Source organism: Mustela nigripes, chromosome 10 (assembly GCF_022355385.1).
Source record: "Mustela nigripes isolate SB6536 chromosome 10, MUSNIG.SB6536, whole genome shotgun sequence".
In the NCBI taxonomy this organism is placed as follows: Eukaryota; Metazoa; Chordata; class Mammalia; order Carnivora; family Mustelidae; genus Mustela; species Mustela nigripes.
Window position 1 is genome coordinate 65674945 of NC_081566.1, and position 17986 is coordinate 65692930.

The 17986-nt window shown below is 54.4% G+C and overlaps 1 protein-coding gene across 14 annotated transcripts in view; it reads left to right on the plus strand.

Annotated features, from left to right (window-relative positions):
• Window positions 1-467: 467 nt before the first annotated feature.
• ARHGEF2 (Rho/Rac guanine nucleotide exchange factor 2) overlaps window positions 468-17986 on the plus strand; it is a 38994-nt gene continuing 21475 nt past the window's right edge. For 2 of the 14 annotated variants that reach the window (XM_059413701.1, XM_059413703.1), the window contains exons 1-5: window positions 2569-2797; window positions 3969-4086; window positions 12175-12292; window positions 12848-12887; window positions 14384-14477. In XM_059413701.1, coding sequence (XP_059269684.1) covers window positions 12250-12292; window positions 12848-12887; window positions 14384-14477 — 177 coding nt within the window. In that variant the 5' untranslated portion in view covers window positions 2569-2797; window positions 3969-4086; window positions 12175-12249. Of the gene's footprint in view, window positions 559-2492; window positions 2798-3362; window positions 3463-3968; window positions 4087-12174; window positions 12293-12847; window positions 12888-14036; window positions 14142-14383; window positions 14478-16877; window positions 16899-17387; window positions 17460-17804; window positions 17877-17986 lie in introns of those variants that run through there. The other 12 variants (XM_059413700.1, XM_059413698.1, XM_059413699.1 and 9 more) reach the window with 12 other exon arrangements.

Consider the following 17986-nt stretch of genomic DNA (forward strand, 5'->3'; position numbering starts at 1 on the left):
CCCCAGACCTGTTTCAGAGTCTCCGATCTCTGCTCCGCGGCAGCGGGTAGTGACATGATGGGATCTCATTTGGGGGCTAAATACAGCCATTGTGCGAGAGCCAGCCCTGGCCACTGCCCGGCACCATTTCCTGAGCTCCGGAGGCTGGGGGAGCCCGGAAGGGCCTGGCGGGAGCTGGCGGAGGAGAGGGGGGAAGGCGACCATGCGGGCAGCCTGCGTTTCAGAAAGTGGAAGGAGGAATGTCTCCGGGAGGGGTTGAGGCTGCCTTGCTACACCTCATCCCTTTGAAGGACAGAATGGACATTATTGACATTGTGGCGTGGAGGGGGCGGAGTTGAGAGACCAGGACAAATGGAGAGAAATGGAATGAAGATATGAGGCAGAAGGAGCCCCATCGGGTACATTTGCACAGAGGGCGGAGGCCGGGAATGAGTGACGCAGGCGCTGGGCAAAGGTGGGTCTCCCCGAAGAGGCCAGACTCCAGCTGGTCGGAGCCCGAGGAAGAAGGGTGGGCGTTCAGGACCAGAGCCTCTGTCTCCCACGGACCCTCTGCAGCAGGTAGCATCCCCAGGGACAGAGGGGAAGAAATGCTTCCCACCAAAGCCGGCGCCACGCATGCCACGGGGACGGGCGTAGCAGACAGAAGCTGGGGCTGGTGACTCAGGCCTTTGGCCTCTTTTGTGAGGTCTCCGCCCCCTTTCCCCCCCCCCCCCTGCTCCTCTGTTCCCAGGGAGCACCCCTGGTCCTCCCCTTGCCTCCACCCCAGCCTCTCACAATACTTTGTGTGCATTTCCCCCTCCCTGCCCCCCCCCCACCAGCTCTGGAGACCCTTAGAGGGCAGGCTGAGGTGCTGGCCCTGGGACCGTGCCGTGCTGGCCATGGGTCTGCCCGTCCCATTTCTAGCCGGCACATCAGGTGCACCAGGCCGTGTTCGCAGACGCAGAGAGCGGACCTGTCCTGGCGGCTGGCTGCGGGCCCCACACCCCCCCCCCCGTGGCTCCCCAGTGTGAGGAGCGTGGCCCAGCTTTCCAGGCCTCTCCCTTCCCCCTCTGTCCACAGAGCCGTTGGTGGGGCCGCAGGTGCACCTGCCTTGGCCCAAGCACTCACCCCCTTCCTTCCGCGCTGTGGCCGGGACAGCACAAGGGCCTCTCTCTGGAGCTGGGTGGAGCAAGGGGTGGGGACAGGTTGTAGGGACAGTAGGAAGATTGCCTTGAAGGAGCCACCTTCCGACAGTGGGACTTCTGGTGTGGGTGGTGGGGAGTAAGGTGACAGGCAGAGGCTGGGCACCCTCGTGGAGAGCCTGCGGGTCAGGGGAGGGCTCTGGCTCCCCGCCAGCTGGTCCTCCGGGGCCCTCCCAGCAGCTCCACTGGGAGACTCCTGCTAGCAGAAGACCCCATAGGGACAGGGCCTAGGACACAGCAGCACAGGGGCCAGCAGGAAAGGAGAGGTCCCGCCCGCCCCCCCCACCTCGGGGTCCTTGGTCCTTTGTTGAGGAGTGGGGCGTCTCAGCGTCAACTTTAAGAGCTCCTGAGGGTTTTTAACTCTGAGACTCACTGAGGCTGGCCCCAGGGCCGCCGGGCGCGGGGGTATTGGGTGGCGAGAATAGTGCTCACGTCAGGGACAGAAGAAACTTCCAGGTGGCGGCCAGTGGTGTCCAGCACTCTGCTTCTGGAGAGAGGACTTCCGGCTCCGCTCCTTCCACATGAGCAGCCTTGGAGGGGCCAAGCCGTCCTCCCCGCCCCTCTGTCTGCCTAGACTCCCCCCTTGAAGCCAACCACTCGCCCCTCTGGACCCCTCAGGCCACTCCCTTCGGTTTCCTCTTGCTGAGTTTTCTTTTCTTTTAATTAAAGATTTTATTTATTTATTTGGTAGACGGGATGGGGGGATGCAGGCTCCCGGCTGAGCGGGGAGCCCGATGTGGGGCTCGATCCCAGGACTCTGGGATCATGACCTGAGCCGAAGACAGACGCTTAACCCACGGAGCCACCCTGGCACCTTCCTGAGTTTTCTGAGGGGCTATGAGCTCACTCCTTCCACACCCCACAGCCTTCTGTCGCACCTCACTAGCCACTCTGGCCACTCAGTCATCTGTGATTTGGGCTTCTGTCTCTGCATACACACACGTGTGCACACACGTATGCATGTACGCACACACTCCTACACACACACACGCATACACGCGTGTGCACAGGGGCTGTGAATTCCTTGAGGACAGGAACGGTATCTGTCTCTTTGCTCGGCTGGGTTTTCTGCTGTGCCGGTCAGGGCTCAGGACATGGGCGCATCCTGGGGGAACGAAGATGTCCTCACACCCTGGAGAGAGCCCCGGGCTGGGAGTCAGCGAAGCTGCTTACCCCTCTGGGCTCTGGGCCGGCCACGCCCCAGCTCCGCGCCTCAGGAAGGGAAGGGTTGGCTGTGATACCCCCCAACCCCCCCATCCCAGGATTCCAGGATTCTAGAACTCCTCTCGCCCCTTTGTCTTCTTGACTCAGACTGGCCCGTGGGTGCCTCCCATGAACGGAGACGTCCCAGAGGTGTTCCTCGCAGGCGGAGACCTGGTGTCCCAAGGCCACACTCGCCGCTGCCTCTCTGCAGTCGAGTCCGGAGAGCAGCTGGAGGAAGACGAGGAGGAAGACGAGGAGGAGGAGGAGGAGGAGGGAAAAACACAGAAGCGAGATGGCTTCCACGCTGTACCCCTCCGGAGGTCAGGGGCCTTCCGTGCCCATGGCCACAACCACAGCCCGTTCAAAAGACACAGCTGGGGGCCAGGCAGGGAGCACGAGGACCCACTGAGCAGGTAACGCCCGTGGGCCCCTGCCCTTCCTTTCCTCAAGTCCCAGACCCTGGAGAAAGGGGTGAGGCAGAGATGCCGGGGGCTGAGGGTACCTGGGCCCTGGCCCTCCCTGGAGAGTCTGAACCCGGCCTGTCTCTGGCTTTTGGGGGAGATGACCCTGCTTTTCAAAGTGCGGCCCCCCTCGCTCCTCTCCGGCTGGTCTGGGGGCAGGTGGGGGAGGCCGTGGAGGGGAAGGGACAGGCCATATCGCCTCCACCTCCCACTCTGGGTTTCACTGACCCATAGAGCTGGAAGGGACCCAGGCATCATGGGGCCCGAACTTGTCCCTGTGCAGCTGAGGGAAGTGAGCCCAGAGAGCTTCGGAGACCCCTTGGGCAGCATCCCCGGGCTGGGGCATTGCTGGTTCTGGGCTGACCCAGACGCAGGACGTCGTAGGCTTGTCCGTACAGCAGCGCAGGGCGAGGAGAGGGCTGTGTGCATCTTCCTGCCAAAGACGGGGACCGGCTCTCCTCCCCTTCTGGAAAACCCCCGACCACTTCCCCAAAGACAGGGGAAGTCAGAGAGGAGGTCTGGGGGTCAACGTGGAGAGCTCAGTGTGACGGGTCTCTGAGAGGAAGGGCACTGACCGCTCTGGCCGTGGTCCCCAGGGGCAGGTTCGCTCAGCTCAGGTGAGTAGACCAAGCTCCTGGGCCCAGCGGGCTGAGCTGCGGGAAGGAGAGGGCCCTGAACGGACTCGACTGGGAAGCCTGGCCCACGGGGCTCATGAAACCTTCCAGAGAGCAGCCCGTCGGAGGCAGAGATGCCCTGGGGATCGCCATGGGGGGCTAGCTGTATCGCAGGGCCTTTCAGGGGTCACCTTTCGCCGTCAGGCACTGATTCTGCCCCTTGGGCTTTGAAGGGGCAAAGCTGGGCATCAGAATCCGGGCAAGGAATGAGACTGCAGCTTGCCGTGGGGTCTGGCGAGCGCCGGTGTCCCTTCCGAGGACAGTACTGCCCCGTGGCCAGCAGGGGCCACCCTTGCCCGCAGCTTCGCAAAAAGCACAGCCCCAGAAGCCCAGTTTGGGTCTGGGCGGCATTTGTGCCATCAGGAAGGGCCCGGTGGGGCGGTGCCCCTCCCTGGTGCCCGTCACTAGCCACTAGGCACTGAGGGCAGTGGTGACAATGTGCGTTTCAGGCACGAACTGCAGGCACCGGGATGCACAGGCGCCAGGGAGGCCGTCTTGCTGCAGAGCCGAGAGGAGCTGGACAACTTTCTGGGGCCGCAGAGCCAAGGCAGTCAGCCCGCCCACGCGGTATGGACAAGCGTCCCCACGGAGGCCAGCGCCTTCTCCCCGTCTCCTGCCCCCTTGTCTGTCGAGCCACCGCTCTGTGCCCCTCTGTCCTGCCAGCCGCCGGGCCTGTCTGTGCCTGGACCTTGTCCCAACTCCGACTCACTGAGGCTGTGTCTGCTGTGTGTGTAGCCCTCTGTCCGCCTCCCCGGGTCCGCGCGCCCTGTCCCCCACTCCTGGTGTCCTGCCCCTGCCTCTCTCTCTACGACTCGCTGTCCCCACCTCTCTGAGTCTGAGCTCTGCACTGATGTGGACCTCTCTGCTCCTCTCATGAAAAGGCTCCTGTTCCCCTAATTGTGATAACCACTTCTTCCTGTGGGCTCCACATTTCTCAGCTTGGAGCCCAACTTAGACCATGTGGGAAGAAACCAGGCGTCTCATGCCCTGAAAGGCAGTGATCTCTAACAAGAGAATCATAGACTGGTGCATGAGAAGGGGCACAGAGTCTGCGCTGCCTTCGGGCTTAAGGGAACGCATCTGGCGGATCTCAAGCCAGGACCTAGGGACCCCTGGGGATACACAGGCCTTTAGGGGCACCCCTGCGTCAGCTAAGCTCAATCCCTCCAGCTCCTCCTCTAGCTGGCCAGGAGCCCCAACACCAGCCTCCTAGGGCCGGCCTGTGGCTTGGCGGAGAGAGTAAGGGAGACGGGCCGCTGCAGACCGTGGCTGGACCCTGCTCCTCCCGCCGCCTCCCCACGGCCGCCTCCGGCGCGGTGCTGCAGGAGGAGCAGGGTGGGGAGGCAGACCAGCTTCCAGATCCTTCACGTACCTGCTAGAGGACCTAGAGCTCTCTCCAAAACTCAGGATAATAAAAACTGTCTTTTAAAGTTATGATTATTTTGAGGACGCCTGGGTGGCGCAGTGGGTTTAGCCTCTGCCTTCAGCTCAGGTCATGATCCCAGGGTTCTGGGATCGAGCCCCGCATCGCATCGGGCTCTATGCTCAGCAGGGAGCCTGCTTCCTCCTCTCTCTCTGCCTGCCTCTCCGTCTGCTTGTGATCTCTCTCTCTCTCTGCCTGCCTCTCTGCCTACTTGTGATCTCTGTCAGATAAATAAATAATTTTTTTTTCTTCTTTAAAAAAATAAAATAATAAGATAAAGTTATGATTATTTTGAAAAGAAAAACAAAAAAGGAAGGAAGTTCAAGTGCCCAGTGCAGAGGCTGAGCCCGAGGACACGCAGACCCCCTCCCCTGCTCTCCCTCAGCCCCGCCTGCTCCCTACCTTCCTGCCCTGCTCCTACTCCTCCCCCCTCCCCTCTCCTCTCCTCCTAATCTTCAAGCCCTCCCCCTGTGCTTCTCCCGGTCTACATGTTGGTGTTTTTGTTTCTTCCTCCAGAGCCAGTGCGTACAAACACCACTGAGGTCGAGGGGCCAAAAGCTCCGAGGCGCACGAGGGTGACCCTCGGCCTGCAGAGGGGGTGCCTGGGGCCCCCAGGAGGTACTCTGTGTGGCCAGCGCAGAGCTGACCCTCTAAGACTCAGCGCTGGGGCTGCTGGCCGGCTCAGTCAGGAGAGCCCGTGACGCTTAATCTCCGGGTCCTGAGTTCCAGCCCCACATTGGGCCTAGAGATAACATTTAAAAAAAAAAAAGAAAAAAAAAAGATTCAGATGTCTTTTTTTTTTTCTTCCTCTTAACCAGACGCCACACCCAACGTGGGGCTGGAACTCAGGACCCGGAGATCAGGAGTTGCAGGCTCCACCCCAACTGCACCCACCAAGCTTCTCCTAGTTCAGACTCCTTAAGTGGGGCCTGCGCTCTTCCCTTTGCCAGAGTGACTAGGACCCCCTGCTGTATTTCCCTCTCTGTCTCTCTCTCTCTTTTTTCCTAAGATTTTATTTTTATTTATTTATTTATTTTAAAAAGATTTTATTTATTTATTTGACAGACAGAGATCACAGGTAGGCAGAGGCAGACAGAGAGAGAGGAGGAAGCAGGCTCCCCGCTGAGCAGAGAGCCCGATGCGGGGCTCGATCAATCCCAGGACCCCGGGATCATGACCTGAGCCGAAGGCAGAGGCTTTAACCCACTGAGCCACCCTTGATGCCTCTAAGATTTTATTTTTAAGTAATCTCTACCCCCAACATGGGGCTCAAACCCAGAGCCCTGAGATTAAGAGTCCCTTGCTGCACCTGCTGAGCCAGCCAGGCGACCCTCCCTTTCATCTTTAAGTCCATGTTTGAAATCGAATGCCCAGTAAATCAGCGCCCACCGCTAGCCCTTGAACACCACCAGTGCCTGGGGTCTTGGTCTGGCCCTTGTCCCCTCTGCTGCTCCCTCCCTGCCCCACCAGAGATCATCACTTCCTTGAATGTGCTTTATAACCCATCCACATTTCTTTATAGTTTAACACAAATATATATGCATTACCTAATAATATATTAATTTTAATTTTAAAATTATTTTAAAACAATGATGTTACGTGGTACAAAATGGTCTATAATCTGCATTTTCAGTCCACACTCTATCTAATTTTTATCAATGTGTTGCTGACGGTTCCGGTTTATTCGTTCCCATTCCACTCTGCCCTCGAACGTGTAGACAGTGTCGGCTCTGCTGTTCGAGCAGCGTCACCGTGAACCTGCTGTTGTCAGTCTTCTGGCCACATTTGTAAGCGTTTCCCGAGGGCAGACACCTCGGTGGGGGAGCCGAGGGGTGACAGCGCGCCTCAAACTTACAAGATCGCGGCAGACTGTTTCCTCCCCCTCCGAAGTGTGGGAGAGGCACTCTTGATCCTTGTCTTTCCCGGCATTCTGAGGCCTGAGACTTCGTAATGCTGCTGGTCTAGTGACCATAACCCCCACCGAGGCGCCGACCCCGACGGTACGTGCGGCTGAGCATCCTCTCCTGGGCACACAGATCCTCTGTGTTTCCTCTTCCTGTCTCTGCCCATGTCTCGCCTTTGTTGTTATACACATTGCAATGATCTTTTCACCAGATGGAGAAAAACGGTTTGTCTTTTCCTTCTCCTGTGGTGACTTTACATAAACAGAATTTCCTAATTTCTAATTTTATTTTTAAATATTTTCCTTTTAAGGAATCTCTACACCCCACGTGGGGTTCGAACTCACAACTCCCACATCAGGAGTCACGTGCTCCGCCAACTGGGACAGCCAAGCACCCCTGAATTTCTTTTTTTTTCTTTTTTAAGATTTATTTATTTATTTATTTGACAGACAGAGATCACAAGCAGGCAGAGAGGCAGGCAGAGAGAGAGGAGGAAGCAGGCTCCCCGCTGAGCAGAGAGATCATGACCTGAGCTGAAGGCAGAGGCTTAACCCACTGAGCCACCCAGGCGCCCCGCACCCCTGAATTTCTTAATTTTTAAAAAGTAAACAATTATCAAAGCATAACGTATATACAAAACATGCATTAAAACATGTTTGAGATTTTAGTTGGAATTGCAATGAATCTGGACAATAATTTAGGGAAAGTTGACATCTGTACAATGTTGCTTCTTCCTTTCTATGAAGATAGTACACCTCTCTAATATTATTTTTTCCCCATACAGACCTTGTAGATATAGATGTATTCTTAGGTATATATATATTTTTAAGATTTTATTCTTAGGTATATTATACTTTTGTTGTTTTAAATTTTAGTCATTCTGGTGGATGTCTTAGAGGTATCTCATTATGGTTTTAATTTGCATGTCCCTGTTGAAACAGTTTGTTGGGCATTTTTCTTTCTTTCTTTCTTTCTTTCTTTCTTTTTTTTTTTTTTTTTTTTGAGAGAGAGAGAGAGACCATGGTAGGGAAAAGGTAAGGGCTAGGGAGAGAGAGAGAATCCCAAGCAGACTACAGGCTTACAGGCTCAGCACTGGATCTGATGTGGGCATTATCCCTGAGAAAACAACGTGAGCTGAAATCAAATGTTTAGCAGAATAAGCCATCCAGGCACCCCACTTATTCATATCCTTATTGGCTATGTACATTTCATCCTTTGTGAAACATCTGTCCAAGCCTTTATCCACTTTTTTTAAAAGATTCTATTTTATGGGGCTCCTGGGTGACTCAGCCATTAAGCATCTGCCTTTGGCTTGGGTCCTGATCTGGGAGTCCTGGGACCAGGCCCCACCTCAGGCTCCCTGCTCAGCGGGAAGCCGGCTTCTCCCTCTCCCTCTCACCCAGCTTGTGTTCCCTCTCTCACTGTCTCTGTCGCTGTCAAATAAATAAATAAAATCTTTTTAAAAAATTCTACTTTTGGGGGCACCTAGATGGCTCAGTTTTTGGACTTCTGCCTTTGGCTCATGTTATAGTCTCAGGGTCCTGGGATTGAGACCCGAATCAGGCTCTCTGCTCAGTAGGGAGCATACTTCCTCCTCTCTGCCTGCCTCTCTTCCTATTTGTGATCTCTCTGTCAAATAAATAAATAAAATCTCAAAAAAAAAGAGATTTTATTTATTTGAGAGAGAGAGACACAGAGCATGAGCATAAGCAGGGGGAGGAAGCAGAGGGAGAGGGAAAAGCAGACTCCCCGCTGAGCAAGGCACCGTGTGCTGGGTTGATCCCAGGACCTGGAAATCATGACCTGAGCTGAAGGCAGATGCTTCACCAACTGAGCCACCCAGGCACCCCTTTTTTTTAGTATATGTGCTGCCGAAGCGAGCACTAGGCACCCCTTTTTATAACAATTTATCTGTGATTTTTTTTTCTTCTCTAAGTAGATAATTATGTCATCTGTAAATGAGCTTCGTTTCTTTTGTTCCAAAATTTATTCCTTTCCTTTCTTTTTCTTGCCCTCTGTGCTGGCCAGAATCCTACTGTAGTGCTGAGTAGGAATGTGATAACAGTAGTTTTGTTTTTTTTTTTTTTTTTTTAATGAAAAAAGCACTGTGCAGTGTATTTTGGTGTTTCTATTCACGAGAATGGTTTCCTTGTTTCTGATTTTAGAGGGACCACATGTTATTGAAATTGATTTTTGGCTGTAAGTGTTTAAAGAACACTTTTTATCAGGTTTTTTTTTTTTTTTTTTTAATATTTTTTTTTTTTTTTTTTTTAAGAGAGAGAGAGTGAGAGTGAGCACAGGCAGAGAGAGTGGAAGGCAGAGTCAGAGGGAGAAGCAGGCTCCCTGCGGAGCAAGGAGCCCGATGTGGGACTCGATCCCAGGACGCTGGGATCATGACCTGAGCCGAAGGCAGCTGCTTAACCAACTGAGCCACCCAGGCGTCCCAAACACTTTTTATCAGGTTAAGGAAGATTTCTTCTATTCCTAACTGCCAAGGCTTTGGTTTAACAACAAATATTGAATTTTATTCTCTGCTTTTCTGCTTTTGCAGAGATAGTTATGTTCCTCCTTGAATATGTTACTGAGGGGAATTATATGTAAAGATTTTTCTCATGTTAAGCCACCCTTGTATTCTTAGGATGAATTATTTGTTTCAGGGGTACAAGTCTGTGATTGACCAGTCTTACACAATTCATGGCACTCACCATAGCACATGCCCTCCCCAAAGTCCATCACCCAGCCACCCCACCTCTCCCACCTCCCTCCTCTCCAGAAACCTTCAGTTTGTTTCCTGAGATTAGTAGTATCTAATGGTTTGTTTCCATCTCTGGCTTTGTTTTGTTTCATTTTTTCCTCCCTTTCCCTCTGATCCTCTGTCTTTTCTGTCAAATTCCTCATATCAGTGAGATCATATGATAATTGTCTTTCTCTGACTTATTTCGCTTGGCATAATACCATCTAGTTCCATTCACGTCATTGCAAGTGGCAAGATTTCATTTTTGATGGTTGCATAGTATTCCATTGTATACATATACCACATCTTTATCCATTCATCTGTCAATGGACATCTATGGCCTGGTGCATTTTGTTTTATTTATAGAAATTAATTAACTACCAATTCCATTTCTTTAATAGGACCATTCAGACTTTCTATTTCTTCTAGACTTAATTTTATTAAGTTATATATAGATATACATATGCATTTTTATAAGGGATTTTGTTTGCATTTTCAAAATTGCTATCATCAGGATGCCTGGGTGACTTGGTTGGTTAAGTGTCTGCCTTCAGCTCAGGTCATGATCCCAGAGTCCCAGGATCAAGTCCTACATCACCCAACGGGGAGTCTCTGACCCTGCCCTTCTCGTGCATGTCTTCCCCCTCTCTCACTCTTTCTCTCTCAAATAAATAAATAAAACCTTTTCTATTTTTAGAGAAAATTTTATACCACTATCACTCAGCAATTATTAATTTTGAATCAAAAGCACTTAGTTTGATAAAAGTATAAATAAAACCTTTTTTAAAATTGCTATCATCAAGTTGTGGGCAGTTTTCTCCTGCTTTCCTTTTTTTTTTTTTTTTTTTTAAGATTTTATTTATTTATTTGACAGAGAGAGAGAGATCACAAGTAGGCAGAGAGGCAGGCAGAGGTGGGTGGAAGCAGGCTCCCTGCTGAGCAGAGAGCCCGATGCAGGCCTGACCCCAGGACCCTGAGATCATAACCTGAGCCAAAGGGAGGGGCTTAACCCACTGAGCCCCTCAGGCGCCCCTTCTCCTGCCTTTCCAATCACTGGGTCTGTCTCACATTCTTCCTCAGTTTGTCCCTTCCCTCCGTCTGCCCGAAAGTTGTCTACAATTTTTGGCTTTATTGATCCTATTTTGTGTTTACTGCTCTGTTGATTTTTGCCTTTTTAATTTTTTTTTTTTTTTTTTTTTTTTTTAAGTAATCTTTCTGCCCAACGTGAGGCTCAAACTCACCTCCCTGAGATCGTGATTCACATCCTTGGCCAAATGCGTCACCCAGGTGCTCAGCTTTCCGCTTTTATCCGTACTATATCCTTCCTTCTGTTTTCGTTGAGCTTCTTCTGTTCTTTTTCTAACCTTTTGAAGTTGACCTAGTTCATTAATTTTCAGCTTTTAAATTTTTTTGATATAAACATTTTAAGGCTATAAACTCCGTCCGAAAAACTACTTTGGCCAATTCTCACAAGTTTTGCTCTGTGGTTCTATAGTATTTTCATTATTGTTGTTATAAAATATCTTTTTAAAGAGATTTTATGGTCTATTTTTATTTAATTTTTAAAGATTTTATCTCATTTACTATTGTTATAAAATATCTTTATTTTTAAGATTTTATTTTTAAGTACTCTGTACACCCAACATGGGGCTCCGAGATCATGACCTGAGCCGGAAGCAGATGCTTCACTGACTGAGTCCCCCAGGCACTCCTAGTTTTACGTATTTTAAACTTTGTATGAATGTAATCATACAGGACATACCTTTTTTGTGTCTTGACTCTTTCCCTTACTGTTGTGCTTGTGAGATTCACCCTGATTGTGAGGCGAGCTCTAGTGTGTTTCCTTTTCTCTGTTGACAAATACTTTGATGTGATACACCCCGGGTTCCTCATCCTGTCCATTGGAAAAGGATTTCTGGCTTGTTTCCTGTGGTCTCTATGATACAGGTGATTTGAAATATGTTGAAATTTGCCTTATGACCCGATTCATGACCAGTTTTTATAATGCTTCATGTAGGCTTGAGAAAAACATTTCCTAAGGGTTGGGTGTGTGGTTCATGAATGTTCCTGCTGCCTTTTGTCTTACCCCCAGGCTGTCCGTCATGTCCTTTCCTTTTTATTACCTGCCTGGCCTCTATAGCTTGAGTCTGTCGTGTCTGGAAACACTTTGGGGTACATTTTTTTTCTTTTTATTTATTTGGCAGACAGATCACAAGTAGGCAGAGAGGCAGGCAGAGAGAGAGGAGGAAGCAGGCTCCCCGCTGAGTGGAGAGCCCGATGCGGGGCTCGATCCCAGGACCCTGAGATCATGACCCGAGCCGAAGGCAGAGGCTTTAACCCACTGAGCCACCCAGGCGCCCCTGGGGTACAGTTTTTCTAAGTGATTCTCTGTGCTGGGCTTGAGCTGCAGCAGAGGGCTGAAGGCTAAGTGGCAGGAATGACTTGCCAGGGATTCCCGGTGGAATGTCGCCATGTTGCAGACGTGGGAAGTACAGAGAGGCCGTGGAGGTAGCCTTCTGCGGGAAAGTGGGTGCACGCAGAGCAGGAGTAGGATGAAGCCTGACTTCCTGTGAGCGTTCTCCATGTGATTCTAGGGTCAGAATTGCTGTCATCCGTCTGCCGGCGCTTTGGACCACTCGGCCCCTGGCGTGCTCTCCAAGTCTGTATCCATGAGTGGCATCAGTAGCCTCTTGGGGTGCTCCGATCCGGCTGGTGAGTGGGGGTGGGGAGCGAGGCCGCTCTGGCCCCTTCCCTCTTCGTCTCGCCACCACCCCTCAGGTGCGGCTGGGCGTTCCTGGGTTCCGTTTAACCACACACCCTTGGCAACACCAAAATGCCTCTGTTCCGGTGAGAGATGGGAATTCAGCACTTTGGCATTCTAAGACTATCCTTCCAATAAAGGAGGACATGAGACAGATTGCGGCTCCCCAGCTCCCCCTGTCCCCAGAGAGGGAGGACACTTAGCTGTGATGGACCTTGTCCTCAGGAGGAGACCCTGTGAGCTGGGAGCTGGGGTGAAAGCTCTGTTCTCCCCGTTCCCAGAAGCAGGACTGAGACGTCCGCCTCCGCCCCTGCTGGCTCGCTGGCCCCTCCGCTCTGGTCCACTCAGACCCCACCTCCCTCCCTCCTCCTGGGCACCAGCCGCCAGGACCCGCAGGAGCACCTGCAGCTTGGGAACCTGACCTGGGTGGAGGGGGCGGGGGAGGCAGCCCCGGTGTCTTTGTCTGGCTTTAGCCTGACACCTCTGGTCTCCTTCTGTGTTGGCAGGGACCTTATGCCAGTCCTCCACCGCTGCCCTCAGCCAAAGGTGAGTTTGGGAGACCTGTAGCCCTTCAAAGGCCTTGTTGGAAGAGGGGTGATGGGCCTGGACCACGGATGTTGTAACTCCAAGGGTCTCTGCTTCCTGAAACGTTGCTCCCCTTAACATTTTTTTTTTTAAGATTTTATTTATTTATTTGACAGAGAGCACAAGTAGGCAGAGAGGCAGGCAGAGAGAGAGGAGGGGAAGCAGGCTCCCCGCTGAGCAGAGAGCCCGATGCGGGGCTCGATCCCAGGACCCTGGGATCATGACCTGAGCCGAAGGCAGAGGCTTTAACCCACTGAGCCACCCAGGTGTCCCTCCCCTTAACATTTAAAAAAAAAAGATATTTATTTAGACCAGGTGCATGTGAGTGGTGGGGAGGGGCAGAGGGTGAGGGAGAACCTCAAGCAGACTGTGTGCTGAGTGGGGAGCCCGATGGCGGCCTTGATCTTGTAACCCTGAGATCATGACCTGAGCCAGAATCAAGGGTGGGACATAACCTCTGAGCCACCCAGGCACCCCTCCCCTTAACATTTCTGTTCAAAACCCTCCAAATGCCCCTTTCTCCGAGCCGCCCAAGAATTCGACCTCTTCTCATTCTTCAGCCAAGGAAGGGTTAGAAATTTCCGGCAACTCCACTGGATAGTAAGGCAATTAGGGAAAGAAAAGTTGTACCCAGACCCCAGTTGGTCAGAGGAATAAGACAGCAGGACTCGTTTGCTGTTGTCACTGACAGAGTGCTGAGTGGGCAGATGGGCTGTTGGACCATCCCACGGAGAGACGGTGCTCAAGGACCCCACGGACAGCTTTGGAGGCTCAGATCATGGACCAATGGGGAGTGGCTGGGGAGGGCAGGGGCTGCAGGCCTAGCTCGGGAATTGCGGTGGAGTCTGGGAAATTTTTGTGGCCATGAAAATCAGCGCATCGAATCAGCACCTGTCTCTTTGGTTCCTGCCACCCAAGCCGGCCAGAGTGGCTTGGCCCGCTGGCTGTGGCCCTTTAAGATGCGGAGCTCTGTCTTGAAGACCTCCGGCTGACACATCCTCCTGGCTCTGGGTTTGGGATTAGCTCATGGGATGGGGCTGATGAAATCCCAGGAAATCCAGTCCTTATTGGCTTCAGGCCCAGAGGCCCTTTCCAGACACAGAGGGTCGCACAGAGGCGCTTGTGTTTTGAGGGGAGCATGGAGCAGGCGGCTCTGGAGAGCTCTAGGCCAGTGTATCTGTCCGTGGGGAGCCGAGCAAGAGGAGACTGAGTTAGGTAGGAGGGCGGGGGAGGAGCCTGGAGTCCTCCTCACAGATAGAGGGGCCTGGCCACATCTGTCTGCATCTGGGAAGTGGGGGTGGGCTGTGGGGGGTCTGTCTCCAGGCCCTCTAGGCTGTCCTCAGACCTCTAGGCCAAGGTTCCTGCGCTGGCGCCCGTCTGTCAGTCCGGGAGCAGCTGGCTGCTTTCCCAGCTCCGTTTCTCTCTCTTCACCTTTCCTTCACCCCTGCCCCCCCTAGCTGTAGCCAACTGGAACGGGGCTCTGGAAGCTGGACAGGCTCCCCTCTGCAGCGCACCCTCAGCTTCCTCCTGGGCATGACCGGAAAGGCCAAGGTAGGAGACGCTGGGGAAGCAGGAGGCCTGGTCCTCCTCACCCCCCATCCGCTCCCCTCCCCAGCTTCCCGGGAGACAGACCTCAGGGCAGGGGTTCGCGCACTAGCTGTCCCAGACTCCCTCTCTGTACCCAGGGCATCCGTCAGCTTTCCCGGGATCCCCAGGCCTCCGCACGCCAGCTTTAGCCAGCTTTAGCCAGCTTTAGCAGCGGACAGCTGGAAGAGGGGAAGGGCACAAGCTTCAGAGGCTGAAGGGCGCCCAGCTCCCTCCCTCGAGGCCTCCCGTAGCTACCCCAGGTGGACAGCGGAGATCTGAGCCGTTGGATATAATCATGATCGTAATTACAGCAAGCCTTTTTACTTCTTTGGAGAGTATTAGGGTTTGCAAAGTGCTTTTACACTTATAATTGTATGGTTGGATGCGGCGGCGGAAGGAGTTGAAACGAGAGACTACTGGGCGGAGGGGCAGCCTGGGGGGAGCACACGCACACCCGCGCACACCCGCGTGGTTCTGCCCCTGGGAGGTACAAGTGTTCTGCCCTCCTGCTTCTTAGCACCAGGCCCTGCGAAGCCCTGGGCTCTGTGAACTGTGGGACCGGGAGCTCTCCTGCTCCGTGAATGCATTTCCACTTCATTTATGGGCAGAATGAGCCACCCCCTTTTCCTCTCCGGCGGTCTGTCCCATCGACCCCGCCCCGCGCCAAGTATGCAAGTACTTTCCAACCTGGGGCTGCTTCTGAGCATTGAGAGAAGCCCCAGCAGAAACACCCTCCTGTGCAGCTCCAAGAGCCATGGGACTCTGACCCAGGAAAGTCGCTGGGCTCCCTGCCCACCTCCCGTCCCTTTCCCCAGTCCAGGCTCGCCCCTCTGCCAGACTCAGGAATGTGTGTGCGCCTCTCAGGGCCTCCCCCTCCGCTGTCCCTCCCACTCTGGGCTTGGGACTGCAGTGAGGCAGGTAAACATGGGGGTGGGGCTGGAGAGAAGGCCGGCAGGGAGAGAGGAAGTGGCTATTCCTTCCTATTTGACTAGAGTCATCATGTGGACAAAACACTTCTCCAGAGGTCATCTCATTTCGTTCTTATAACAAAGATAAGAATTTTAATCTCCATTTTGCAGACGAGAGAACTTCAGGGTCCCACAGTTATTAAGGGGCAGAGCTGTGTTGGGGACCCTGAGCTTTGACTCGGCAGGCCTTTGTCAGTGAACCTCCCCTCACCAGCTCCTCCCCTCTCTCCCCTCCACCATCTTGGGGTGGATGGCCCCTGGAGTCAGTCAGGCCTCAGTCTTTCTGTCCTGGAATAGACAAGGTCCAGAGCCACGGAAAGAACACACGCACTCGTGGGCACTGTGGCTCTCAGGCCTGGGCGTCCCTGGGACTCTGACTGTCCATCTCCTGGCCAACACCAGGACCCTGCCTGGCACGGCCTCCCCACCCATGAAGTGTATGGACCACATTTGTCAAGTTGAAGGAGCTATTTTATTCTATTTATTTTTAAATAAATAAAAGGGGAGGGACGGGGGGACAGAGGAGAGGGAGGGGGAATCTTGAGCACCCTCCGCCCTGAGCGGGGAGCCCAATGCCAGGCTAGATCCCACCACTGGGAGTCTGTGAGCCCAGCAGAAACCAAGAGTCGGAGTCTCCACGGACTACACCACCAGGTGCCCTTTAAGATTTTATTTGCAAGAAATCGTTACACCCAGAGTGGGTTTTGAATTCACAACCCCAAGATCAAGAGTCGCAAGCTCTGGGGATGGCCACTTTAAGATTCTGGCCAAAATTAGGGTTGCCTTTCGTTTTAGGGTATCTAAAAAAATAATTTCTGAAAATCTGGGAAGTATCACTGGATAGGAGTGGGGTGGGGTGGCTGGAGGGATTGGGATGCAAGTGGGGTGGTTTTGGAAGCGATTCCAGAGTTACAGAGGATGAATATTAAGTCAGGCAGCTGGCCTGGCTCAGCGAAGGTCTAGGTGTGTCTCAAGGTGGACGGGTTTCCTGTACCCACTCCCAAGCCCCTGCCACTCATTTCCTAATGGGAAAAGACAGATAAAGGGCGAGGGGCAGGCTGGGAGGCAAAGCCCACTGGAGATGGGGCAGAGGCAGAAAAAGCTGGAACCTTAGGTCTGCTTCTTTCATGGAGACCTTCAGAGTCTGGGGCCTGAGAAGCTCTCAGACCGCAGGATTCCGGTCCTGGCCTCGCAGTCCGCCCACTGGGTCCCCACACGGCAGCATACGGGCTTTTAAGATACCATCCGTAGCCTGTGGCATTCTCCCACTCCAGGCCTGGGAGAAAAGCTGAGGTCCTGGCCCACCCCTGGTCTCTGGGCCCCTAGTGGGTGGAGCCAGAGGCCTGGATTCTGGCTTCTGGTTGTCTGGTTTTAAATTTAGTACATTCCTCCGCCCTGCCTGCTGATTGCGGGGAGGGTAAGTCTGGGGTTCCAGGCCAGGGTGGCTGGTTGGGGGGGAGTTCCTAGGGCCTTCCCATGAGGTCTCCCCCACAGGTGCAGGCCTGGAGGAACCAGCCTCTCTGCTGACCCTGGGAAAGTCCTTTTCTGCTTTCTAATTTCCACCCGGCCTGGGCTGGGCCGTCCCCTCTCCTCGTTTCTGGCCTTTGCTGCGCACAGATCCTAAACGGTGGAGTGGGTGAGGACGGTGATGAAGGAGTTGTGAGGCAGGAGGCCGGCCAGAGGAGCAGTGTGGGGGTGGTGCTGGGGGGTGAGGAGCCCAACCGGCTCAGCCCCGGTGAGACATGGAGCCCAAAATAGTGGCAGAGGCTAAAATTGGCGCCTACAGGAGTGCCGAGTTGGGCTGCGAACCGGCTGCAGCCCGGGCAGGGCGGGGCGGGGCGGGGAGCCGCGGGCTCTGCGCTGGGCCTCCCGCCCCTCCTCCCCTCACACCTGCGGGGGGCCAGAACCTGGCCGGATCGCGCGCGCAGGATGCTCTGTCCCAAGGCTCTCCGGAGATGCGGGAGCCTCAGGGACCGAGGTGAACTCTGATGGGGAAGGTTACACTGGGCGGGGGAGGGGGGCTCCCAGCATCGGGAACCCCAGCTAAGGTGGAGGTTGGTTCAGGCTTCCGCCAAGGGTCCCGAAAGAATGCCCCAGGCCACCCCGCCTCTTGCGGGGAGCCGGGCCAGACCCCAACTGCCCCCGGCCGGGGGCGGGCCGGTGTCTAGTCCGCCGGCTCCCGCCTGAGTGACAGCGGAGGGAAGCGGGGTTAGACACGGAAGGACTTTCCCGGCCTCGGGGCACCCATGGAGAAGGGGGCGGGGCCGTGGGGCGGGGCCGGCCCGGGGGCGGGGCCGGCCCGGGGGCGGGGCCGGGGCCGGGAGCCGCGCGGGGCCGGGCGGGGCGGGGGGCTGGCGGGAGAGCTCTCGGGCGCGCACCCTCGCCTCCACGCCCGGTAAAGACCAGCCTTTCGCTTCCCCCGGCTTTCCCCGCCCTCCCCCTGCCCTGCCCCCAGCGGCGAGCGGGGCCTGGCGGCGCGGGCAGCGCGGGCGGCGGGGCTCCCTG